The sequence below is a fragment of the Salvelinus namaycush genome, chromosome 1, assembly GCF_016432855.1.
Source record: "Salvelinus namaycush isolate Seneca chromosome 1, SaNama_1.0, whole genome shotgun sequence".
Taxonomy (NCBI): domain Eukaryota; kingdom Metazoa; phylum Chordata; class Actinopteri; order Salmoniformes; family Salmonidae; genus Salvelinus; species Salvelinus namaycush.
The window spans coordinates 17,976,435-18,004,205 of record NC_052307.1 but is presented as its reverse complement, the minus strand read 5'-3'; the positions used below and the strand labels follow the sequence as shown (position 1 = coordinate 18,004,205).

General features: G+C 46.5%; 1 protein-coding gene across 2 annotated transcripts in view; it reads left to right on the top strand.

Annotated features, from left to right (window-relative positions):
- The window catches only part of LOC120053554 (cAMP-specific 3',5'-cyclic phosphodiesterase 4D-like), a 275,152-nt gene that overhangs the window by 229,778 nt on the left and 17,603 nt on the right, over window positions 1-27,771 (top strand). For both annotated transcript variants that reach the window (XM_039000723.1, XM_039000803.1), the window contains exons 2-5: window positions 15,953-16,144; window positions 21,796-21,832; window positions 22,021-22,097; window positions 22,665-22,714. In XM_039000723.1, coding sequence (XP_038856651.1) covers window positions 15,953-16,144; window positions 21,796-21,832; window positions 22,021-22,097; window positions 22,665-22,714 — 356 coding nt within the window. The remainder of the gene's footprint in view (window positions 1-15,952; window positions 16,145-21,795; window positions 21,833-22,020; window positions 22,098-22,664; window positions 22,715-27,771) is intronic.

Here is a 27,771-nt window from a genome sequence, read left to right as displayed (position 1 = left end):
CATAAATTTCAACATACCAATTAGGATCTGGCTAAAAATACTTGAATCAGTCATAGAGCCCATTGCCCTTTATGGTTGTGAGGTCTGGGGTCCGCTCACCAACCAAGATTTCACAAAATGGGACAAACACCAAATTGAGACTCTGCATGCAGAATTCTGCAAAAATATCCTCCGTGTACAACGTAGAACACCAAATAATGCATGCAGAGCAGAATTAGGCCAATACCCACTAATTATCAAAATCCAGAAAAGAGCCGTTAAATTCTACAACCACCTAAAAGGAAGCGATTCCCAAACCTTCCATAACAAAGCCATCACCTACAGAGAGATGAACCTGGAGAAGAGTCCCCTAAGCAAGCTGGTCCTAGGGCTCTGTTCACAAACACAAACACAGACCCCACAGAGCCCCAGGACAACAGCACAATTAGACCCAACCAAATCATGAGAAAACAAAAAGATAATTACTTGACACATTGGAAAGAATTAACAAAAAAACAGAGCAAACTAGAATGCTATTTGGCCCTAAACAGAGAGTACACAGTGGCAGAATACCTGACCACTGTGACTGACCCAAACTTAAGGAAAGCTTTGACTATGTACAGACTCAGTGAGCATAGCCTTGCTATTGAGAAAGGCCGCCGTAGGCAGACATGGCTCTCAAGAGAAGACAGGCTATGTGCACACTGCCCACAAAATGAGGTGGAAACTGAGCTGCACTTCCTAACCTCCTGCCCAATGTATGACCATATTAGAGAGACATATTTCCCTCAGATTACACAGATCCACAAAGAATTTGAAAACAAATCCAATTTTGATAAACTCCCATATCTACTGGGAGAAATTCCACAGTGTGCCATCACAGCAGCAAGATTTGTGACCTGTTGCCACAAGAACAGGGCAACCAGTGAAGAACAAACACCATTGTAAATACAACCCATATTTATGCTTATTTATTTTAACTTGTGTGCTTTAACCATTTGTACATTGTTACAACACTGTATATATATAATATAACATTTGTAATGTCTTTATTGTTTTGAAACTTCTGTATGTGTAATGTTTACTGTTAATTTGTATTGTTTATTTCACTTTTGTATAATATCTACCTCACTTGCTTTGGCAATGTTAACACATGTTTCCCATGCCAATAAAGCCCCTTGAATTGAATTGAATTGAATTGAGAGAGAGAGAGAGGGGGGGGGGGGGGGGGGGAGAGAGAGATAGAGAGAGAGAGAGAGATAGAGTGAGGGAGAGAGAGAGATAGAGAGAGAGAGAGAGACAGAGAGATAGAGATAGAGAGAGAGAGAGAGAGAGAGAGAGAGAGAGAGAGAGAGAGAGAGAGAGAGAGAGAGAGAGAGAGATGAGCATTTCTTCATGGCTGACAGATTGAACAGCAGGTTCTACCACAAGGGAACTCTCCATTATGTCTCCTCCTGTTATGTCACAGTAGCTGCAGTACAGTATATGTCTCCGTGACATCACAATACCTCTCCCCTCCCAACCATGCCATGTCTCTGTGACATCCATCACATCTCACCTTCCATTCTGTACAGTATATCACCCTATGTGAAATCACAATACCTAACAGACATGCCATGTGTCTCAAAGAAGCAATACCCCTGCAATACCCCCCCTTCTTATTTGTGTCACAATCCCCACCTCACATTTTCCATGTCACATGCCACGTCTGTATGACATCATAATACACCCTCCGCCTATCCCACTGTCTCTCTATTTGCTTTTGCTGGCTGACATGTTTAGTTGTTTATCTGATATGTTTAGTTGTTTATCTGATATGTTTAGTTGTTTATCTGACATGTTTAGTTGTTTATCTGATATGTTTAGTTGTTTATCTGATATGTTTAGTTGTTTATCTGATATGTTTAGTTGTTTATCTGATATGTTTAGTTGTTTATCTGACATGTTTAGTTGTTTATCTGATATGTATAGTTGTTTATCTGACATGTTTAGTTGTTTATCTGACATGTTTAGTTGTTTATCTGATATGTTTAGTTGTTTATCTGATATGTTTAGTTGTTTATCTGATATGTTTAGTTGTTTATCTGATATGTTTAGTTGTTTATCTGACATGTTTAGTTGTTTATCTGATATGTTTAGTTGTTTATCTGATATGTTTAGTTGTGGCCAAGGGCAAGACACACACTGTCAGCACCACAGTGTCTCTCCTTACCGTCTCCTCTCCTTTCTACACAGTTGATTATTTACCAAAGACACGCATCTCTGGCCTCCCTAATAGCCATCTAGACCAAGCCCCTCTGCTGTGTCTAAAGGGATACAGTTTATGTCAAATTGATGTCAAATGTTGAAATTTTGGCATTTAAGCTAATCCTTATCCTAACCCTTTTCCTAACCTTAAACTATTTCTCCTGACCTGCTATGTTAATTCTCCTAACCTGCTACGAAAAGTAAATTCTGACATAAGCCGTATACCATCTAGTCAATACCCCCTTCTGTTGTGGTTACTGTTCTGATGACCCTGCCATGGAGATGTGTATTAATACCCGTCACCTGTGACTCAGAGATGCCCTGTGGCAAGTCAGTTGACTGGGTTTATAGCCTAACTACAGCAGGGGTTCTCAAACCTTTTGGTACTGGGGACCCCTTTTGTGATAGCAAATTCATCAGGGACTCCCTCATAATCAGAACACAACTTGAGTGTGAAGAAAATTGCCTAAAAGTAGTTTTACTATAACACCTGCAGTGGATGGCTGGACGAACCAAGTCTCTGGCCTGGGAAAATAACATTTAAAAGCCTCCCTCTTGGCATTAGAGAGAAAATGTTCACGTTTTCAAGCTAATTTCCTGCAGTTCTACACATTTTATTATAGGGCAGTGATATTTTTTATTGTTGCAGCTTTAAAGCTGATATTGTGCAATTTTGCCATTGACACAGAGAGAAAACTTTGCAGTTTTAAAGCTTAAATTACAATGCATTTATGTAATTATTTTTTTGGGGGGGGGAATAGTATTGAGTTGAAAAATGAAATGGTGGAGTACAGTGGATACCAACATCCCTGTGAGCCTCCCAGGCCCATGTTTCCCAGGGTTAAGAACATCAATTGTAGATGAATTATATCACACTGTATTACACACTTTAAACTTATTCCACAGATCCTTTGGCCAAAAGCAATTTAATATGTTGTTTAATCAGTGCCTTTTTTACTCTTGTCCTCTTTGTTGCTATTTTGCATTCAGTGTTCTCCCATTCATTTATATATAGCACACATGTACGTACTGTATCCTGGTTGTCACGTGTATTATTATCAGTTATGCGTAGTGGTGCAGTGTGTGACATCAGGATAATAACTGACTCATGAGACACACATACAATACAGAGACTAACTCTTAATGAGAACAGTGTGTGTTGTGTATCTGAGTCCAGGTTTATAAGTGGAAAGAGAAGGGAAAGGAGGATACCTAGTCAGCTGTACAACTGAATGCATTCAACAAAAATGTGTCTTCTGCATTTAACCCAACCCCTCTGAATCAGAGAGGTGCGGGGAGCTGGCTTAATCGGCGCCCTGGCAGCAGCTGTTGTGGGGGTTACCTGCCTTGCTCAAGGGCAGAACAGATTTTTCCACCTTGCCAGCTCAGAGATTCAAACAAGCAACATTTTGGTTACCGTCCCAATGCTCTAACCACTAGGCTACCTGCCACCCTTAGTCAACGTGCTGCTAGGGCGTTAGTGTGGGGAACACGTCATTTATCAGTCACTTAGTGTGATAGCAACTGGCGAGGGTTCAGCGCTGCTTTAACAACTATGACATAGAGACAGAAGGACAGAGAGGGGAGAGAGAGGGAGGGTGCAGAGAGAAATAGAGTGCAGAGAGCGGCCAGAGAGAGACAAACAGGACCGAAAGAGAGAAAGAAGACAGGAAGCTGGGTACAGCGTAATGAGGACAATATGTGTTCCCTTCACTCACTAATTAGGCACCAGTCCAAACTGGCACATTTTCCATCCAAAGGTCAGAGCAGTTAGACCCTACGTGGCTGTCTGCCTCCCAGACCCTGCCTTTCAGCCTTGCAGGCCCTGCGGTATTCAGCCTCGCAGGCCCTGCGGTATCGCTGTCTCATTACCTCTAAGGCCTCTCTGTCTCTCTGCTTCTCAGACCCAGCCTCTCTGCCTCTCTGTCTCCTAGGCCCTGCCTCTCTGCCTCTCTGCCTCTCTGTCTCCTAGGCCCTGCCTCTCTGCTTCTCTGCCTCTCTGTCTCCTAGGCCCTGCTTCTCCGCCTCTCTGCTTCTCTGCCTCTCTGTCTCCTAGGCCCTGCCTCTGCTTCTCTGCCTCTCTGTCTCCTAGGACCTGCCTCTCTGCTTCTCTGCTTCTCTGCCTCTCTGTCTCCTAGGACCTGCCTCTCTGCTTCTCTGCCTCTCTGTCTCCTAGGACCTGCCTCTCTGCTTCTCTGCCTCTCTGTCTCCTAGGCCCTGCCTCTCCGCCTCTCTGCTTCTCTGCCTCTCTGTCTCCTAGGACCTGCCTCTCTGCTTCTCTGCCTCTCTGTCTCCTAGGCCCTGCCTCTCCGCCTCTCTGCTTCTCTGCCTCTCTGTCTCCTAGGACCTGCCTCTCTGCTTCTCTGCCTCTCTGTCTCCTAGGCCCTGCCTCTCTGCCTCTCTGCTTCTCTGCCTCTCTGTCTCCTAGGACCTGCCTCTCTGCTTCTCTGCCTCTCTGTCTCCTAGGCCCTGCCTCTCCGCCTCTCTACTTCTCTGCCTCTCTGTCTCCTAGGACCTGCCTCTGCTTCTCTGCCTCTCTGTCTCCTAGGACCTGCCTCTCTGCTTCTCTGCCTCTCTGTCTCCGAGGCCCTGCCTCTCTCTCTCTCTCTCTGGCTCCCAGGCCCTGCCTCTCTCTCTCTGGCTCCCAGGCCCTGCCTCTCTCTCTCTCTGGCTCCCAAGCCCTGCCTCTCTGTTTCTCGGGCTTTCTCCCAGGCCCTGCCACTCTATCTGTCTATCTCTCTGGCTCCCAGGCCATGCCTATGGCATTGGCGGTTAAATTTCGTCAGCCGGTGATTGTCAAGCAAATAACTGTCGGTCTCACGGTAATTGAGCTTTAATGAACATAAACACATTTAGCATCTCCTGGCTTCCGGATGCATATCATCCTTTATCGGTGTAATGAGGTCTGTGTGTAGCTTGTGTAGAGGAGTCAGGTGCAGGACAGCAGATATGAGTAAATAAACGTAATTTACTCAAAAATAGACAAATACAATACAATAAAGCGAGCCCACATAACGGACCGTATTACATAAAAACAATTACTCACAAACAAACATGGGGGAACAGAGGGTTAAATAATGAACAAGTAATTGGGGGATTGAAACCAGGTGTGTAAGACAAAGACAAAACAAATGGAAAATGAAAAGTGGATCGGCGATGGCTAGGCCGGTGACATCGACCGCCGAACGCCGCCCGAACAAGGAGAGGGACCGACTTCGGCGGAAGTCGTGACAATCGGTGCTGTGGTACTGCATAGTAACAAACATAGTCGTCTACGACTTAGGAAACATGTTGTTATATAAAATGTACATTAAATGAGACTACAATTTGAATAAATTACAACTTATTTTGAATGTAAACGTGCAACAGAAGTGGTTGCATAATTATCTATGCAAAAAGTGCACTGTGAACCATTGTACATGGTCCTTGAATTAATATTCATGTATAAGTCACTGTGGGCCATGCAATATTCATGTATAAGTCACTGTGGGCCATGCAATATTCATGTATAAGTCACTGTGGGCCATGCAATATTCATGTATAAGTCACTGTGGGCCATGCAATATTCATGTATAAGTCACTGTGGGCCATGCAATATTCATGTATAAGTCACTGTGGGCCATTCAATATTCATGTTGAGTCACTGTGGGCCATGCAATATTCATGTTGAGTCACTGTGGGCCATGCAATATTCATGTATGTCACTGTGGGCCATGCAATATTCATGTAGAGTCACTGTGGGCCATGCAATATTCATGTTGAGTCACTGTGGGCCATGCAATATTCATGTATAAGTCACTGTGGGCCATGCAATATTCATGTATAAGTCACTGTGGGCCATGCAATATTCATGTATAAGTCACTGTGGGCCATGCAATATTCATGTATAAGTCACTGTGGGCCATTCAATATTCATGTTGAGTCACTGTGGGCCATGCAATATTCATGTTGAGTCACTGTGGGCCATGCAATATTCATGTATGTCACTGTGGGCCATGCAATATTCATGTAGAGTCACTGTGGGCCATGCAATATTCATGTTGAGTCACTGTGGGCCATGCAATATTCATGTATAAGTCACTGTGGGCCATGCAATATTCATGTATAAGTCACTGTGGGCCATGCAATATTCATGTATAAGTCACTGTGGGCCATGCAATATTCATGTATAAGTCACTGTGGGCCATGCAATATTCATGTATAAGTCACTGTGGGCCATGCAATATTCATGTTGAGTCACTGTGGGCCATGCAATATTCATGTATAAGTCACTGTGGGCCATGCAATATTCATGTATAAGTCACTGTGGGCCATGCAATATTCATGTATAAGTCACTGTGGGCCATGCAATATTCATGTTGAGTCACTGTGGGCCATGCAATATTCATGTTGAGTCACTGTGGGCCATGCAATATTCATGTTGAGTCACTGTGGGCCATGCAATATTCATGTATGTCACTGTGGGCCATGCAATATTCATGTTGAGTCACTGTGGGCCATGCAATATTCATGTTGAGTCACTGTGGGCCATGCAATATTCATGTATAAGTCACTGTGGGCCATACAATATTCATGTATAAGTCACTGTGGGCCTTGCCCTGCATCAATGGTGCCAGTCTCCTGAGAACAGGGACATCAGCTGCAGGCAGCATCTTTCCCCAGAAAGTGACAAGGTCACAATCACCAGCCTGCTCCTTCAAAGACACATTTTCTTGCAGCTTAATCAACTCCATTTGCAGTGATGTAACATCTACCCATCTGAAGATCTGTTTTGCTTCTTCTGACAACCTTGTCACATTTGTGACCAAGAAGGGGTTCTGGATGATAAGCAACAGTTCTCTTCCAACAAAAGCCGAGCCTTGAAGTTATCCATAAGATTCTGGATGAAATCAACATGGTTGGGAACATCTTTGTCTCCCTGCGTTTGCACCAAAAGATTGGGGAAGTGGACAAGTTCTCCCTGGAGATCATTCTTGAAAAGCTCCAATTTCTTCTGGAAAGCCTGGACTGCTGTTATCATATCACACTGTCACATATCACACAACTGTGTTGTCCCGTCCCTGTAGCTTAACATTCTTGTAACGGTTCTCCTCTTCCTCTTCATCCGAAGAGGAGGAGCATGGATTGAACCAAGACGCAGCGTTATACTTAGACATGAATTTATTTAGACACAACAAAACAACGAAGACAAAAAACGAACTATACTTGAAGTAACTAACAAAATAACAAAACGAATGTAGACAGACCTGGACGACGAACTTACATTAAACACGAAGAACGCATGAACAGGCAAACTGACTACATAAAACGAACGAACAAACAAAACCGAAAACAGTCCCGTGTGGCGCAACATACACTTACACAGACACAGGAGACAACCACCCACAAACAAACAGTGTGAAAACACCTACCTTAATATGACTCTCAATCAGAGGAAATGAAAAACACCTGCCTCTAATTGAGAGCCATATTAGGTCACCCTTTAAACCAACATAGAAACAGAAAACATAGACTGCCCACCCAAACTCACGTCCTGACCAACTAACACATACAAAACTAACAGAAAACAGGTCAGGAACGTGACATAACCCCCCCCTTAAGGTGCGAACTCCGGGCGCACCAGCACAAAGTTTAGGGGAGGGTCTGGGTGGGCATCTGACCACGGTGGTGGCTCAGGCTCTGGGCGAGGTCCCCACCCCACCATAGTCAATCCCAGCTTACATTTCCCCCTACGACTGACCACCCTCCTATTCCACCCACTTAATTTCCTGGGTAACATCGAGACAAGGGGCAGCACCGGGATAAGGTAGTTCAGGACAGAGATATAGCACAGGACAGAGAGGTAGGTCAGGATAGAGAGGTAGCTCAGGATAGAGGGGCAACTCCGGACTGAAGGGCAGCTCCGGACAGAGAGACAGCTCTGGACTGAGGGACAGTTCTGGATCAATGGCAGCTCTGGGCTGAGGGGCCGCTCATGACTGGCTGACGGCTCTGGACGCTCATGGCTAGCTGACGGCTCTGGACGCTCATGGCTGGCTGACGGCTCTGGACGCTCATGGCTGGCTGACGGCTCTGGACGCTCATGGCTAGCTGACGGCTCTGGACGCTCATGGCTAGCTGACGGCTCTGTACGCTCATGGCTCGCTGGCGGCTCTGGACGCTCATGGCTCGCTGGCGGCTCTGGCAGATCCTGTCTGGTTGGCGGCTCTGGCAGATCCTGTCTGGTTGGCGGCTCTGGCAGATCCTGTCTGGTTGGCGGCTCTGGCAGATCCTGACTGACGAATGGCTCTAGCGGCTCCTGACTGACTAACGGCTCTGACGGCTCGGGACAGACGGGCGGCTCTAATGGCTCGGGACAGACGGATGGCTCAGACGGCGCTGGGGAGACGGATGGCTCAGACGGCGCTGGGGAGACGGATGGCTCAGATGGCGCTGAGGAGACGGATGGCTCAGACGGCGCTGGGGAGACGGATGGCTCAGACGGCGCTGGGGAGACGGATGGCTCAGATGGCTCTGAGGAGACGGATGGCTCAGATGGCGCTGCGGAGACGGATGGCTCAGACTGATCCTGTCTAGCGGAAGGCTTTGGCTGCTCCTGTCTGGCGGAAGGCTCTAGCGGCTCCTGTCTGGCGGAAGGCTCTAGCGGCTCTAGTCTGGCGGAAGGCTCTGTAGGCTCATGGCAGACGGGCGGCTTTGCAGGCTCATGGCAGACGGGCGGCTTTGAAGGCTCAATACAGACGGGCAGTTCATGCGGCGCTTGGCAGACGGACAGTTCAGGCGCCGTTGGGCAGACGGCAGACTCTGGCCGGCTGAGACGCACTGTAGGCCTGGTGCGTGGTGCCGGAACTGGAGGCACCGGACTGGAGACACGCACTTCAAGCCTAGTGCGGGGAGCAGGGACAGGGCACACTGACCTCTCGAAGCGCACTATAGGCCTGGTGCGTGGTACCGGCACTGGTGGCACCGGGCTGAGTGCACGCACATCAGGACGAGTACGGGGAGAAGGAACAGTGCGTACAGGGCTCTGGAGACGCACAGGAGGCTTAGTGCGTGGTGCCGGAACTGGAGGCACTGGGCTGGAGACACGCACCATAGGGAGAGTGCGTGGAGGAGGAACAGGGCTCTGGAAACGCACTGGAAGCCTGGTGCGTGGAGTAGGCACTGGTGGTACTGGGCTGGGGCGGGGAGGTAGCGCCGGAAATACCGGACCGTGCAAGCGTACTGGCTCCCTTGAGCATTGAGCCTGCCCAACCTTACCTGGTTGAATGCTCCCCGTCGCCCGACCAGTGCGGGGAGGTGGAATAACCCGCACTGGGCTGTGTTGGCGAACCGGGGACACCATGCGTAAGGCTGGTGCCATGTAAGCCGGCCCAAAGAGACGTACTGGTGGCCAGATATGTAGAGCCGGCTTCATGACATCCGGCTCAACGCTCAATCTAGCCCTACCAGTGCGGGGAGGTGGAATAACCCGCACTGGGCTATGCACACGTACAGGAGACACCGTGCGCTCTACTGCGTAACACGGTGTCTGCCCGTACTCCCGCTCTCCACGGTTAGCCTGAGAAGTGGGCGCAGGTCTCCTACCTGCCCTTGGCCCACTACCTCTTAGCCCCCCCCCAATAAATTTTTGGGGTTTCTTATCGGGCTTCCTCGCTAGCCGCGTACCTTCATATCTCCGGTTCCCTTGTCCGGTTGCCTCTGCTCTCCTCAGTGCCTCCAGCTGTTCCCATGGAAGGCGATCCCTTCCAGCCAGGATCTCCTCCCATGTGTAGCAACCCTTGCCGTTTAATACGTCCTCCCAAGTCCATGAGTCCTGATCTCTTGGCCGCTGCTCGAACTTGCGCTGCTTGGTTCTGGAGAGGTGGGTGGTTCTGTAACGGTTCTCCTCTTCCTCTTCATCCGAAGAGGAGGAGCATGGATTGAACCAAGACGCAGCGTTATACTTAGACATGAATTCATTTAGACACAACAAAACAACGAAGACAAAAAACGAACTATACTTGAAGTAACTAACAAAATAACAAAACGAATGTAGACAGACCTGGACGACGAACTTACATTAAACACGAAGAACGCATGAACAGGCAAACTGACTACATAAAACGAACGAACAAACAAAACCGAAAACAGTCCCGTGTGGCGCAACATACACTTACACAGACACAGGAGACAACCACCCACAAACAAACAGTGTGAAAACACCTACCTTAATATGACTCTCAATCAGAGGAAATGAAAAACACCTGCCTCTAATTGAGAGCCATATTAGGTCACCCTTTAAACCAACATAGAAACAGAAAACATAGACTGCCCACCCAAACTCACGTCCTGACCAACTAACACATACAAAACTAACAGAAAACAGGTCAGGAACGTGACAATTCTGTTTATTAAGGTGTGATGTAATGTCTGTCAAAAATGCAATTGTTTTCATCTTCTCCTCATCTTCCAAAAACTCTGAAAACCAAGTTGCCTTGTCACCCTTTTGCTCTGATAAGAAAGCTTTGATGACCTCCTGAATGGCCCAAAAGCGTTCCAAAACCCTGCCTTTGCTGAGCCGTCTGACATTGTTGTGCAGTAGTAAGTCATCACAGCTGTCATTGGCCTCTGTCAGAATGCCTCGTGGCAGGCGGTGTTGTAGGGATGATGTTGCTCTCAAAAAGTTGATCAGTTTCATCATCGTTGTCATGACCTCAGAATACTATTTTCCCAAACTGGCACACAGGACAGATTGATGGATGATGCAGTGATATGATGTTAGGTCAGGGTGGTCCTCTTTTAAATGTGTGTAACAGTATAACTTTAAACCGTCCCCTCGCCCCGACACGGGCGCGAACCAGGGACCCTCTGCACACATCAACAACTGACACCCACGAAGCGTCGTTACCCATCGCTCCACAAAAGCTGCGGCCCTTGCGGAGCAAGGGGCAACACTACATCTAGGTTTCAGAGCAAGTGACGTAACTGATTGAAACGCTACTAGCGCGTACCCGCTAACTAGCTAGCCATTTCACATCCGTTACACTCGCAACACTTCCCTTCCCTCTTCCTGTCATGGCTAGAGCTCCATCTGTGGTGATGGAGACCTCTGACATCAGATCTATCCCCTGTCTGTCAGCATCCCTTTGCTGGCCTCATGTATATCCTCTCCCCATGTGTGTGCTTCTAGATTTGTTAAAACTAACAGCTTCTCACTGAATCCTTTCTTTGTTTTGTTATATAATCTGACAACCACCAGAAGCTTTGCGTTATCAGTGTTTTCTGTTGATTCATCCACAACTAATGAAATGCATGGTGCATTCTGAATGGCCTCATCAAGTTGTGAAGTTAAATCTTCAGCTAATATTTTAGTTCTCCTCATTGCTGTGGAACCTGACAGTGGGACCTGACAGTGGGACCTGACAGTGGGACCTGACAGTGGGACCTGACAGTGGGACCTGTTTGATCTCTTCCATGAGCTCATCTTTTAGTTCACCTTCAAGCAAGGTGTCAGCAACTTCACACATGCATTATTTTACCATCTCAGCGTCTGAAAATGTTTTTGGGTGTTTTCCCAAATCCCAAGCTATCCTCATTGAACACGCCATTGCACGTTGTTGGGCTGTCAGTGAATTGACAAGGACTTTGATGGAACTCTCATATTGGGATTTGAGTTGGTTAATTTTGTTTGTTCTCACCTCCGTGTTCAGGGGATACTTCTGATCGAATTTACTATGCCTGGTGTCATAATGGAACTTAACATTGGCACTTTTCACGAGAGCTACGGACTCACTGCATATCAGACACATTGGTTTTGTGCTAGTTGCAGAGAGAATGAATACATACTGTTCCGTCCACCCGTCCTCGAATGAATATATGATTTTCAGAGTCAACTTTTCTTTTTTTAGAACAAGCCATCTTAACAAAGATACTGGTAACTAAGCTCCTTCTATCTGTGATATTTGCATAGACGTCAGCATGATTCGAGGGACAATAGAGTGATGAGTACCAGGCAGTTAGCAAGTTTGGTAGGCTATTAATGACCATCAGCAGCATCAGAGCTTGGAGAAGCCTAATTTCCATGACTAAACGGTCACATGGAATTTGACTGCCTTCGTGACTAGTGACTGCCGGTGTGGCAGTAATATGGTCACCACAACAGCCCTAGTTATGCCTCTCAGCCGCTCTCTCTCCCAGGCCCTGCCTCTCAGCCGCTCTCTCTCCCAGGCCCTGCCTCTCAGCCTCTCAGGTTCTGCCTCCCAGGCCTTGCCTCCATGTCTCTCTGTCCCGTAGGCCCTGCCTCTCAGCCTCTCTGTCTCCCAGGCCCTGCCTCTCAGCCTCTCAGGTTCTGCCACCCAGGCCTTGCCTCTCTGTCTCTCTGTCCCATAGGCCCTGCCTCTCAGCCTCTCTGTCTCCCAGGTCCTGCCTCTCAGGCTCTGCCTCCCGGGCCCCTCATCCCCTCTGTCTCCCAGGCCCTGCCTCTCAGGCTCTGCCTCCCAGGCCCTGTCTCTCAGCCTCTCTGATGAATTAGGGTCACTAACTAGTTTTGAACTCCTCTCACCTCGTTGTCTAGGTCTTAATTGGATACAAATTGAAAGGAGAAACCAAAAACACTCTGCCCTCCATGGAAGGAGTTTGACACCCCTGCTCCAAGGCCTACAGTATCTGCCTCTCTGTCCTTTGCTTCCTAGGCCCTGTCTCTCTGCCTCTGACGCGCTTTGCAGACACCAACCGGAATATCGCAGAGTACCCCGCCGAATACACCACTTGTCCCTTTAGTCAAAGCAGCTAGTGCCTTCATAACAACAAAATAAACAAACATTATCAACGTGCAAAAAGTGAATCTCTATAACATCATAAGCATGCATAAAAACGTATTTACATGCAACATAAATGATTATTCCATTAGATTACAGTTAACGAAAATGTACGCTTATTCCAGTATAAATTAATGTATTAAATTTATTATACAAGATTTTAAAATTCTATAGCACAACGGCAGAGTCATGTCTGAAGTGTAAAACTACTAATGACCCAATAATTCATGCCTTCTGGGAATGTTACAAAATCCAAAGTTATGTATGTCAGAGGTATTGCAATGTAAATTTACTTTCAATTCGTCTGTCTGTATATTTCAAGACATGTCATATGAGGGTGTAGTGAGATAACTGATGGGTTGGACAATACTCTTCTCATCAATTATCTTTAAAAAAAGCGTATACTCAAAAACTGGAAATCAGCCAATCCTCCATCGTTCACGCAATGGAAAATGCTTTATTATCTAAAAATTTAAAGAGTGTGGGCGACGGAGAGAAACAAAACAGTACAGTTTGAGAACATGTGACAGAAAGTGATGCGGGCGCCGGAGATAAGAAGGGTCTAGTGGGTCTGGGTAGGGGTGATGTAGTAATGTTTGTATTTGTATGTGCATGTTTTGTATTGTTTATCAAATATTTTTAAACATCTTATAAAAATGAAATAACAATAATAATGATTAATACAAAAATAGATGAGAAAACAATGATTTTTATTGTTAAACGTGACTCTGTAAACTGATAATGTCAGCTAGCTAGAGTGGGAAAGTTAGCTGGTCCGGCTGTTGGACGTACTGCTGACGTTTCACCACGCAGACTACGTTGATACAATGTTATTGATTACTGCATTGTTGAGTTTAGAGCTTGCAAGAAAGGCATTTCACTGTACATGCATGTGACGTTAAAACCTGAAACTGAAACTTGAATTTCGCCCCCCCCCCCCTAGGCTTCATTGAAAATGAATGGGCCACCCCATCCGCCGTGCATCGTACCGGCTGTATTTCTGTATTTTGAATGTTATATATCTTGAGAACGTGATTGCTGACATGCAAAACATTTGGACTATATCAACAATGGACGAATGAAACTAATACCAAAAGATAGTTTTTGGGTGGAGTTTTCCTTTAAGGCCTCTGCCTCCTAGACCCTGCCTCTCAGCTTCTCGGGCCCTTCCTGCTCTGTCCTCTGGGTGGACACTGGGCTGAGGACATCACAGACTTATAACCACATGATTACCCATGAAAACATTTTTGGAATGTCCTGTGTTCTTTAGCGGAGCACATCCTAAAATGTTTCCCAGGTGCTGGATTGAGTAAGCACATCTAAGAAAGCAAAGTTTTGACCTGCAATGAGCCTCATTGGCTAAGTCTTGGTATGTCCTGTGTGACAGCAAATGGTTACGCCAGAATATCATTCTGTGTGCGAGAGATAGACATGCTGGTATTCTGGCTGTGGATTGCAGTGTTAGGTGGAGTGGCATCTATAATGTGTGTGTAATGTGTGGGTGTGTGTGGGTGTGTTTCAGGCTGAACCCTGGCCTGGTGCAGTGATATGACCTAGGGGTAGGGTTGCAAAGCTACCGGTAATATACCAAAATTACCGGAATCATCTGTAATCTGTCGCAATCTATGGAAGTTTTGGTAATTTATACTTTAATAACTTTTTAAAAGTGTATACATTTTTTATATCTGTGTCCATATTGTCCATGAGTTTCTAGAGCAGAGACCTCATGGTGCAAGAGAAAATAGCCTTATTAAAAGCATCTAATCAACATTGCCATTATTTTCAATTAACTCTGCAACTCTTCCAACTATAGTCTTCCTTAACAACTGACACCAGTTTGACCCCAGTCCATTTACACAGCTCCAGACATTATTATGAGCTGTCCTCATCCTCAGCAGCCTCCACTCTACTATACTTTGCAATTGTGAATGCCTGTGTGTCTGAATGACCCTGGTATTATGAAAGAAGCAGGAAGATGGGAGAAAAGGCTTAAATGATACACTACAGTGGGATCGCCATCAGTGCTATTTTTGAATATGTGACTTGATTACAGTCCTTTTTTGTTGCTGAATCTCATGTCATGTTAAATCTTTATGGAATCACATGGTTCTATTAGGGAATCCTACAGTTAAACACAGATTGAATCAGTGGCCATTTTTGATGTAATGTATTTCAATAAATAGGAATGTTGAATCAAAGGCCAGAATCTGCCATTGGATTTCATTCTAAAGTTCCAGGGAGACGCTCTTCATCCAGGTGATAGAGGGAATATGCTGTTCAGAGCAGACAGAGTGCATAATGTGCTGTACCCATCCATAGCCACAACAACATGCCATCAATATACACAGTGATGAGCACAGAATCAGCTGACCCAGTCCACTCAGCTCACACTGTTCCCTTCACCACACATACAAGCACGCATGCACGGATGCACACACGTTATCGCCACAGCTTTTCTCATCACATAGCTGACAGTGGTGATTACGATGAGGATGATGTGTCTGGTGCTACACAGAGGGGAATCACTTCCACTGGAGGATTAGGTCTAGTTACTCAGGTAACAGGTCAGGTAACCCTGGGTGACAGGTGTAATCCTTGGGGTGAGGATCATCTGGGGGGACACTAAGGAGCGGTGACATCACATGGAGATTACGTCATTGTCCCAGGTGGTGGCGGTGACCCAATGAGTCATTGTCTTTATCAGAGCTGTGTTACTCACCAATACAGCTGCAGTACTGGCCTGAGATACAGTTGCCACATAAAGGCTTTTGGATATTTGAGAGAATGTTTAGAATCCTAAACAACCTGCCCAGTGTTCTTTAAAGTACAAATTAACAAAAAGCCAAACAGACATCCAGTGTTTCAAACAGCCACACTGGCTAATGATTATGTCTAATGTTTCTTCTCTCTCTCTGGTTGTTGTGTGACAGTTTCGATGTGGACAACGGCACATCGTCAGGGCGCAGCCCACTGGACCCCATGGCCAGCCCGGGGTCTGGGCTCATACTGCAGGGCAACTTTGTCCACAGTCAGCGGAGAGAGTCCTTCCTCTACCGCTCCGACTCGGACTATGACCTGTCACCGAAGTCCATGTCCAGAAACTCCTCCATCGCCAGTGACATGTGAGTGTTCCTTTCTCCAGCTGCCTCTCTGTTCACACTCAGTCTCACACTCTCTCTCTTGTTCTATTTCAGTCGATCATAGCTCACCTATTGCCGCCCCCCATCCACACACACACACATTATCTTTCTACACATGCATTACTATTTCTCTCACTGAAGAGATGGATTGTTTTCATAGAGGTTATTTAACTTGATAGCTGTCTGTCAGTGTGCTTGTTGTCCCTCCCCAGGCCACTGTTTGATTGAGGTGTCACGTCTCTATTGTAAGCCTGTTTCCCTCAGCAGTAGGGGAAAGCAAATCTTACACTTGTAGGACAGCTAGCTGTAGTACCCTGAGTGTGAACCTTGAGAATGTAAAGGCCTTGCATTCTTCAGTTAGTTTGGTGATCACATTTGAAGGCTCTATTTTTAGGTATGTATTGTCTTAAATTCCTTCACTTACTACAACTATAGATTGCCATTGGGTCACCAACTTACTCGTTATCCCCAAGGTGACCAAATCAATACACACACATCTAAGGTTTCCAATGTTCTTCAGTTTAATTTCTGCCTCTCTTCTAGCTTTAGTAACGGACACACATGTAACTTGAACAGTGAACACAGAGACAGAGATGACAGAGACAGAGATGACAGAGACACAGAGACAGAGACACAGAGAGAGACACAGAGAGAGACACAGACAGAGACACAGACACAGACACAGGGATGAGTTACCATTGAAGTGTATTAGTATAGAGCTGTGTAACCATCAACCATCTGCCACTTACCAAGATGACTATCCAGTTACGCTCAAACAGGAAATTATGTATTGACTGAAGACAGTGTATCTCCATTCAGTCTGTAGTAAGGCGGTAGCCATATCCCTCCTGTCTCTCCCTGTCACTAGTGTTGCGTCCCACATGGTACCCTATTCCCCCAAATGGTACCCTACTACTTTTGTTTACCCACATAGGGCTCTTGTCAAAAGTAGTGCAGTGTGTGGGGAATAGGCTGCCATTCTGGACACACCCTATGATAGTGGCTGAATGACCCTGCCTTAGCCTAACCCACCTATTAGAATACCACACTAAAATCACCCTGCCTCTCTAAATGGTATTGATCACAAGTTCACAAGCCAGCTCCTCGCCAGGCTCTATGTTACATGATGTTCATACTGAGTCCCTTTACTTTTTCCAGTTGACACATCCAGACCAACTTACAGGAGCAATTGTAGTTAAGTGCCTTGCACAAGGGCACATCAACATATTTTTCACCTAGTCAGCGCAAGGATTCAAACCAGCAACCTTTCGGTTAGTGGCCCAACACAGTCAATCACGGATTACAAAAAGAAAACCAGCCCCGTCGCGGACCAGGATGTCTTGCTCACAGACAGACTAAATCACTTTTTTGCTCGCTTTGAGGACAATACAGTGCCACTGACACGGCCCGCTACCAAAACCTGCGGGCTCTCCTTCACTGCAGCCGAGGTGAGTAAAACATTTAAACGTGTTAACCCTCGCAAGGCTGCAGGCCCAGACAGCATTCCCAGCCGCGTCCTCAGAGCATGCGCAGACCAGCTGGCTGGTGTGTTTAAGGACATATTCAATCAATCCTTATCCCAGTCTGCTGTTCCCACATGCTTCAAGAGGGCCACCATTGTTCCTGTTCCCAAGAAAGCTAAGGTAACTGAGCTAAACGACTACCGCCCCGTAGCACTCACTTCCGTCATCATGAAGTGCTTTGAGAGACTAGTCAAGGACCATATCACCTCCACCCTACCTGACACCCTAGACCCACTCCAATTTGCTTACCGACCCAATAGGTCCACAGACGACGCAATCGCAACCACACTGCACACTGCCCTAACCCATCTGGACAAGAGGAATACCTATGTGAGAATGCTGTTCATCGACTACAGCTCAGCATTTAACACCATAGTACCCTCCAAACTCGTCATCAAGCTCGAGACCCTGGGTCTCGACCCCGCCCTGTGCAACTGGGTCCTGGACTTCCTGACGGGCCGCCCCCAGGTGGTGAGGGTAGGTAACAACATCTCCACCCCACTGATCCTCAACACTGGGGCCCCACAAGGGTGCGTTCTGAGCCCTCTCGTGTACTCCCTGTTCACCCACGACTGCGTGGCCATGCACGCCTCCAACTCAATCATCAAGTTTGCGGACGACACTACAGTGGTAGGCTTGATTACCAACAACGACGAGACGGCCTACAGGGAGGAGGTGAGGGCCCTCGGAGTGTGGTGTCAGGAAAATAACCTCACACTCAACGTCAACAAAACAAAGGAGATGATTGTGGACTTCAGGAAACAGCAGAGGGAGCACCCCCCTATCCACATCGACGGGACAGTAGTGGAGAAGGTGGAAAGTTTTAAGTTCCTCGGTGTACACATCACGGACAAACTGAATTGGTCCACACAGACAGCGTTGTGAAGAAGGCGCAGCAGCGCCTCTTCAACCTCAGGAGGCTGAAGAAATTTGGCTTGTCACCAAAAGCACTCACAAACTTCTACAGATGCACAATCGAGAGCATCCTGTCGGGCTGTATCACCGCCTGGTACGGCAACTGCTCCGCCCACAACCGTAAGGCTCTCCAGAGGGTAGTGAGGTCTGCACAACGCATCACCGGGGGCAAACTACCTGCCCTCCAGGACACCTACACCACCCGATGTCACAGGAAGGCCATAAAGATCATCAAGGACAACAACCACCCGAGCCACTGCCTGTTCACCCCGCTATCATCCAGAAGGTGAGGTCAGTACAGGTGCATCAAAGCAGGGACCGAGAGACTGAAAAACAGCTTCTATCTCAAGGCCATCAGACTGTTAAACAGCCACCACTAACATTTAGTGGCCGCTGCCAACATACTGACTCAACTCCAGCCACTTTAATAATGGGAATTGATGGAAATTATGTAAAAATGTATCACTAGCCACTTTAAACAATGCCACTTAAATATAATGTTTACATACCCAACATTACTCACCTCATATGTATATGTATATGTATATACTGTACTCTATATCATCTACTGCATCTTGCCATCTTTATGTAATACATGTATCACTAGCCACTTTAAACTATGCCACTTTATGTTTATATACCCTACATTACTCATCTCATATGTATATACTGTACTCTATACCATCTACTGCATCTTGCCTATGCCGTTCTGTACCATCACTCATTCATATATCTTTATGTACATATTCTTTATCCCTTTACACGTGTGTGTATAAGGTAGTAGTTGTGGAATTGTTAGGTTAGAATCCTTGTTGGTTATTACTGCATTGTCGGAACTAGAAGCACAAGCATTTCGCTACACTCGCATTAACATCTGCTAACCATGTGTATGTGACAAAAACATTTTTTTGATTTTTTGGGGGGATTTTTGATTTGAACACTCTTAACCACAAGGCTACCAGCTAACCCATTTGCCATGCAGTGTTAGATGTTTGTTTAGTATTTTTTTATTGGTATTTTGTTTTTTTTCTTGTCACATACAGTACACCGGATAGGTGCAGTGAAGTGTGTTGTTTTACAGGGTCAGCCATAGTAGTACGGCACCCCTTTACTCTGGAGGCCAGCTGTTACTCTGGGGGCCAACTGTTACTCTGGAGGCCAACTGTTACTCTGGGGGCCAACTGCTACCCTAGGGGCCAACTGTTACTCTGAGGGCCAACTGTTACTCTGGGGGCCAACTGTTTCTCTGGGGGCCAACTGCTACCCTGGGGGCCAACTGTTACTCTGAGGGCCAACTGTTACTCTGGAGGCCAACTGTTACCCTGGAGGCCAACTGTTACTCTGGGGGCCAACTGCTACCTTGGAGGCCAATTGTTACTCTGGAGGCCAGCTGTTACTCTGGGGGCCAACTGTTACTCTGGAGGCCAACTGTTACCCTGGAGGCCAACTGTTACTCTGGGGGCCAACTGCTACCCTGGGGGCCAACTGTTACTCTGGAGGCCAGCTGTTACTCTGGGGGCCAGCTGTTACTCTGGGGGCCAACTGTTACCCTGGGGGCCAACTGTTACTCTGGAGGCCAGCTGTTACTCTGGGGGCCAACTGTTACCCTGGGGGCCAACTGTTACTCTGGGGGCCAACTGTTACCCTGGGGGCCAACTGTTACTCTGGAGGCCAGCTGTTACTCTGGGGGCCAACTGTTACTCTGGAGGCCAACTTTTACCCTGGAGGCACACTGCTACTCTGAGGGCCAACTGTTACTCTGGGGGCCAACTGTTACTCTGGGGGCCAACTGCTACCCTGGGGGCCAACTGTTACTCTGAGGGCCAACTGTTACTCTGGGGGCCAACTGTTACTCTGGGGGCCAACTGCTACCCTGGGGGCCAACTGTTACTCTGAGGGCCAAATGTTAATCTGAGGGCCAACTGTTACTCTGGGGCTTATCATTGATGTACAGTAAAATTAGAAACCGATGTCTTTGCTATCTAACACTGACATGAATCCCAAACACAGTATATTGGACTAAATGACTTGCTTTTCTAGGGAAACAAACATAGATGTCTCTAAGGAAATAATTTACTGACAGAATCTTACTGAAATTTCTTTGGTGCCTCTATGTAAACAGTTCTGTCTGCAGATAAAAAATAAATAAATCCTGCTGGGTACTAGCTAACACAAACCAGTGTTAGGGGCTGGGGGGAGGGAAGTCAGGAGGAGAGTGAAGCTGGAATGCAACCTCTAGCCTAATCTCTCTCTCTCTCTCCCTCCCCACTCGTTCTCTCTCTCTCACGCTCTCTCTCAGTTCAATTTAAGGGGCTTTATTGGCATGTGAAACATCTCTCTATCGCCCTCCCTCTCTCTCTTTCGCTTGTCCTCTTTTTCAAGCTCTATAAAAGTATTTTCCCCTTTACTGAAAAGGTACGATATAGAAGAATGTTATGGAGAAATAGAGGATTGAGATTGCCTCTGTAATAGTTTACCAGTTTACTTCTATGACCATAACTACTACTGCTGCTAATGAAATGTCAGTGATAGGATGTGATAGGATGTGATAACCTTGGAGCAGGTGATTTTTCTTCATGTCTATTTCTTCCTCCCATTCCCGCCCTCCCTCTTTCTCTAAGTTCAGAGGGCAGTGTTTGTGGCACATTCCACCCTAGTCTCCTAGGATGACAGGGCATGATGCCACCCCCTTACTTTGTGCCCACAGACTTGTGGCAGCACAGGAAGTGGGTGGGGATTGGGGGATAAAGTGAGGAGGGGTTGGGGGGATTGCACACTGTTTTACACCCACAGGAACCCAGGGAGACAGTCATTTAGAAGGAGAGGAGGAAAGAGGTTTCTTGCGGTCGTTGTGACCAGTGTCAGAATTTAGGAGCTGCCATGCGAGTCATTGGCAGGTTTTTCAGAGAAGCGGGGGTCCACTCTATTGGCACGTTCCTGGCTCGTGGTAAAAAGTGAAAGTGCATAGAGTCAATGAAGAAGCAGATATGTTTATGGATATATCCATAATATAGCCTAGTAGACATGCCATATATCCATGCTACACGTACTGCCATAACATGGCTGGAGTCATTTCCTCTTTGTCACTGAGCGGGTGGAAATTTGAAGGTCATGTTTAGATCTGTGTATAAAAGTGTGTCCAGGTGTGTCAAAAAATAAAATGTAACCTCTCTTTATCTTGTTCTCTTTTTGCAGTCATGGCGACGATATGATTGTAACACCATTTGCACAGGTGAGCAATGGCACACATGCTAAACAAGTTGTATTGTGTTGTTTTGCTGCCTAATTCCTTGGGGAAACCACAGTAGAGTATGTTTTCATGATATTGTGCAATAGACACAGGCCCATTGTTCAATCACTGTTCAAACGTGTGAGATTATTTTGAGAGTTTTAATGTTAATCTGTCCTGATCTCCTTCAGGTTCTGGCCAGTCTAAGAACTGTACGGAATCATTTTGCTGCATTAAGCAATTGTTCACAAGACAGAGCGTCCAACAAGTAAGTCCTCAGAAGCATACACTGTATACTCAATGAATCTGTATTTACTGCTGTGTAGTAGTCTAGAGCAAGGCACCCAAATAACCAATTTATTGCCAAATATTAGTGCATTTGGAGATGATATCTCCAAATGAAGTCTCCTGCTATGGTGTTTTGTTAAAAATGGCTTCAGTATTCCCCCTACCATCTCTCTTTGGTCTGCGCGCTATACAGCCAGGCACTTGTTGCTGCTGCATTTTACACAATGTGGTGGAGAAGACGTGAATGTCACTGCTTTGCTGTAGTTCTCCCCCTACTGTTCTTGACTGGGACTACAACAACACTCAGTAAAGGTGCCCCCCTGCCATATTGCTCCTGTTCAACGTGAGATCTGTGATGAATGAGGACTGATTCAGCTGAACAGGGAACGGTGCAGTATATTGACCTCTGTTAGTGAGACAAAGAGGGGGATAAAGAGAGGGGGAAGATAGATAGGAGGAGTTCGATAGGGGAGAGATGGGAGGTTGTGCAGTAGTGTTGTTTTGGGAGGAGATGTATCAATGTGTGTTTTGTTTCTCCCCACACCAGGAGATCACCCATGTGTAATCCACCACCCATCACCAAGACCACCTTCACAGGTACGCTGATAGTCTTTAAGTGTGGTCTCTGTGTATGTTAGTGTGTGTGTGTGCGTGTGTGTGTGTGTGTGTGTGTGTGTGTGTGTGTGTGTGTGTGTGTGTGTGTGTGTGTGTGTGTGTGTGTGTGTGTGTGTGTGTGTGTGTGTGTGTGTACTGTATGAATATGTTGATACAATTGAAAGGAGGGAGAGAAAATGCTCTACCGTTCTACATCAATATTGTCCATTCTATCAGCTGTGGAAAAGGCAAGAGGCCTTGATGATGGTGTCATGGCATTCTGATATGACAGATGGGGGGATGGGAACTGTCAGAGACGGAGGATGATGATACAGACATCCTTTTGGGGGAGCCAAACAATAGGACACTGGATAAAAACCATCCATGTTTAGAAGAGATACGCCTCTAGCTACAGTATAGCACAAAGGGAACCAAAAACCATATAGGCTACAGGACAGTGGTTAGCAACCCTGGTACAGTATGACCAGCAGGACTGTTTGACTTGTGGTTCGTCCGTCCGTCTGTCCGTCTGTCCGTCTGTCTGTCTGTCTGTCTGTCTGTCTGTCTGTCTGTCTGTCTGTCTGTCTGTCTGTCTGTCTGTCTGTCTGTCTGTCTGTCTGTCTGTCACTCAGCCTTGTGTGTAAAGGCTTCTGTGCCCAAGTGCTGTCAGGCGCCATGCTCCATCCCCTGACTGATAGCTCATAGCCTGCCCCTACATTCCACACAGCCCTATAGGATCCTGCTAGCATCATGTCGCTACATTCCACACAGCCCTATGGGATCCTGCTAGCATCATGTCGCTACATTCCACACAGCCCTATGGGATCCTGCTAGCATCAGGTCGCTGCTGTACGTCTGTGGCTGTGCTTAGCAGGACAGTGTGACCCCTCACCTTTCACTACCCACTGTAGCAGTGACCTGGGTATACAGTGATAGGAGGTAAGTGGAATGACATCTAAATCAGTGTGTCTAACTAACACACCATGAAAGGGACCGGGAATTCACAAGCAATGTACTTAAAAACCCAGAGCCAACCAACAGAACAGTGAAATGACAATATCAAATTAGCTTTCATATTGTACTGTATGAAATCTGTAAGATACAGATTGTGGGCGGCCTTTGTCAAAGAGGAGAGGATAGTCGTGCACTTTTTCTTCAGCATAGGGCTTCTCTCTCAGGTGTTTTTGTTAGGGAGAGGCAACAGGGATAGAAGCCCAGTGGACCAGAAGAGATCTGTTCTTGAAGGGCACCTCTCCTTGCCCTCTAGCACTATGTAAGGCTGGCAGTTTGGCAGGGTGAGCAGCCAACCGTGGTAGTAGGTCCCATATTCTGTTAGTTGGTCCTGTAGTAGGACCCATACTCTGGTAGTAGGTCCCATACTCTGTTAGTAGGTCCTGTACTAGGAACCATACTCTGGTAGTAGGACCCATACTCTGGTAGTAGGACCCATACTCTGGTAGTAGGACCCATACTCTGGTAGTAGGTCCTGTAGTAGGACCCATACTCTGGTAGTAGGTCCCATACTCTGTTAGTAGGTCCTGTAGTAGGAACCATACTCTGGTAGTAGGACCCATACTCTGGTAGTAGGACCCATACTCTGGTAGTAGGTCCCATACTATGTTAGTAGGTCCTGTAGTAGGAACCATACTCTGGTAGTAGGAACCATACTCTGGTAGTAGGACCCATACTCTGGTAGTAGGACCCATACTCTGGTAGTAGGACCCATACTCTGATAGTAGGTCCTGTAGTAGGAACCATACTCTGGTAGTAGGACCCATACTCTGGTAGTAGGTCCCATACTCTGTTAGTAGGTCCCATACTCTGTTAGTACGTCCTGTAGTAGGACCCATACTCTGGTAGTAGGACCCATACTCTGGTAGTAGGTCCCATACTCTGTTAGTACGTCCTGTAGTAGGAACCATACTCTGGTAGTAGGAACCATACTCTGGTAGTAGGACCCATACTCTGGTAGTAGGACCCATACTCTGGTAGTAGGACCCATACTCTGGTAGTAGGTCCCATACTCTGGTAGTAGGACCCATACTCTGGTAGTAGGACCCATACTCTGGTAGTAGGACCCATACTCTGATGGTAGGTCCCATACTCTGGTAGTAGGACCCATACTCTGGTAGTAGGTCCCATACTCTGTTAGTACGTCCTGTAGTAGGAACCATACTCTGGTAGTAGGAACCATACTCTGGTAGTAGGACCCATACTCTGTTAGTAGGACCCATACTCTGGTAGTAGGACCCATACTCTGATGGTAGGTCCCATACTCTGGTAGTAGGTCCCATACTCTGGTAGTAGGACCCATACTCTGATGGTAGGTCCCATACTCTGGTAGTAGGTCCCATACTCTGGTAGTAGGACCCATACTCTGATAGTAGGTCCCATACTCTGGTAGTAGGAACCATGCTCTGGTAGTAGGACCCATACTCTGGTAGTAGGACCCATACTCTGATGGTAGGTCCCATACTCTGGTAGTAGGTCCCATACTCTGTTAATAGGTCCTGTAGTAGGAACCATACTCTGATGGTAGGTCCTGTAGTAGGAACCATATTCTGGTAGTAGGACCCATACTCTGTTAGTAGGTCCTGTAGTAGGTCCCATACTCTGGTAGTAGGACCCATACTCTGGTAGTAGGTCCTGTAGTAAGAACCATACTCTGGTAGTAGGACCCATACTCTGGTAGTAGACCTATACTCTGATGGTAGGTCCCATACTCTGGTAGTAGGTCCCATACTCTGTTAGTAGGTCCTGTAGTAGGTCCCATACTCTCATATTAGGTCCTGTAGTAGGTCCCATACTCTCATATTAGGTCCTGTAGTAGGTCCCATACTCTCATTGTAGGTCCTGTAGTAGGTCCCATACTCTCATATTAGGTCTTGTAGTAGGTCCCATACTCTCATATTAGGTCCTGTAGTAGGTCCCATACTCTCATATTAGGTCCTGTAGTAGGTCCCATACTCTCATATTAGGTCCTGTAGTAGGTCCCATACTCTCATTGTAGGTCCTGTAGTAGGTCCCATACTCTCATATTAGGTCTTGTAGTAGGTCCCATACTCTCATTGTAGGTCCTGTAGTAGGTCCCATACTCTCATTGTAGGTCCTGTAGTAGGTCCCATACTCTCATATTAGGTCCTGTAGTAGGTCCCATACTCTCATTGTAGGTCCTGTAGTAGGTCCCATACTCTCATAGTAGGTCTTGTAGTAGGTCCCATACTCTCATTGTAGGTCCTGTAGTAGGTCCCATACTCTCATAGTAGGTCTTGTAGTAGGACTCATACTCTGTTAGTAGGTCCCATCCTCTGATAGTAGGTCCTGTAGTAGGTCCCATACTCTCATAGTTGGTCCTGTAGTAGGTCCCATCCTCTGATAGTAGGTCCCATCCTCTGATAGTAGGTCCTGTAGTAGGAACCATACTCTGATGGTAGGTCCTGTAGTAGGAACCATACTCTGTTAGTTGGTCCGCACTTTGCCAGTAGGTCCCATACTATGCCCATAGATCCCATACTCTGTTAGTAGGTCCCATACTCTGTTAGTAGGTCCCATACTCTGATAGTAGGCCCTGTAGTAGGTCCCATACTCTTTCAGTAGGTCCCATACTCTGTTAGTAGGTCCCATACTCTGCCAATAGATCCCATACTCTGTTAGTAGGGTCCGTACTTTGCCAGTAGGTCCCATACTATGCCCATAGATCCCATACTCTGTTAGTAGGTCCCATACTTTGTTAGTAGGTCCCATACTCTGATAGTAGGCCCTGTAGTAGGTCCCATACACTTTCAGTAGGTCCCATACTCTGTTAGTAGGTCCCATACTCTGTTAGTAGGTCCCGTACTCTGTTAGTAGGTCCCATATTCTGATAGTAGGTCCCATTCTCTGGTAGTAAGTCCCATACTCTGATAGTAGGCCCTGTAGTAGGTCCCATACTCTTCCAGTAGATCCCATACTCTGTTAGTAGGTCCCATACTCTGCCAATAGATCCCATTCTCTGTTAGTAGGTCCCGTACTCTGTTAGTAGGTCCCCTATTCTGTTAGTAGGTCCCATACTCTGCCAGTATGTCCCATACTCTGTTAGTAGGTCCCATACTCTGATAGTAGGTCCTGTAGTAGGTCCCATATTCTGATAGTAGGTCCTGTAGTAGGTCCCATATTCTGATAGTAGACCCTGTAATAGGTCCCATACTCTGTCAGTAGGTTCTATACTCTGATAGTAGGTTCCATACTCTGTCAGTAGGTTCTATACTCTGTTAGTAGGTCCCATACTCTGATAGTAGGTCCTGTAGTAGGTCCCATATTCTGATAGTAGGCCCTGTAATAGGTCCCATACTCTGTCAGTAGGTTCTATACTCTGATAGTAGGTCCCATACTCTGATAGTAGGTCCCATACTCTGTTAGTAGGTTCTATACTCTGATAGTAGGTCTCATACTCTGTCTCATAGTCTGCTCTTCTCACACTCAGGGTATTGTAGATCTCCTATTCATGCCCTTTTCCTTTCTATCCTCCTCTCTCACAAACACATATCCAAGCTAGAATCCAAGCCAGCCCTGTTAAAACAATATGCATGTGTGAAATACCAAACCCAAATACAGTATGCTCAAGTGAAAGGTGACATGACATTCAAAACCTAATTTTCTCTACCCTGGAACATGAGTAGAACACAGTGTATGATGAATTGATGACATTGCACTATATTTAGAACTGATCAGAGTGCATCCATTATGGGCTATAAAAGAGAGCTTGATTCATCAGCTTGATTGTTTGAGTGTACTGACTACTTGTAATTCATGCAGAGGTCTATGCTGGCCAGGCAGTGCCATCCTGTTGAGACAGACAATGAGGAGGTGATTTATAACAGTCTAAATGGGACATAGAGAGGCCAGTGGGGCATTAGACGAGCCCTGCCATGAGTCCCACATGACATTTAGGCTGGTCTCTTCCACATTTGTCCCCATCCCTTCCATCTCTATCACTTAGTTTATCAGACATCTCTCCATCGATTGGTTGGTGTTTGAAGATGGCTAATTTTAGAGCGGGCTAAGAATAGACTGATGAGCAG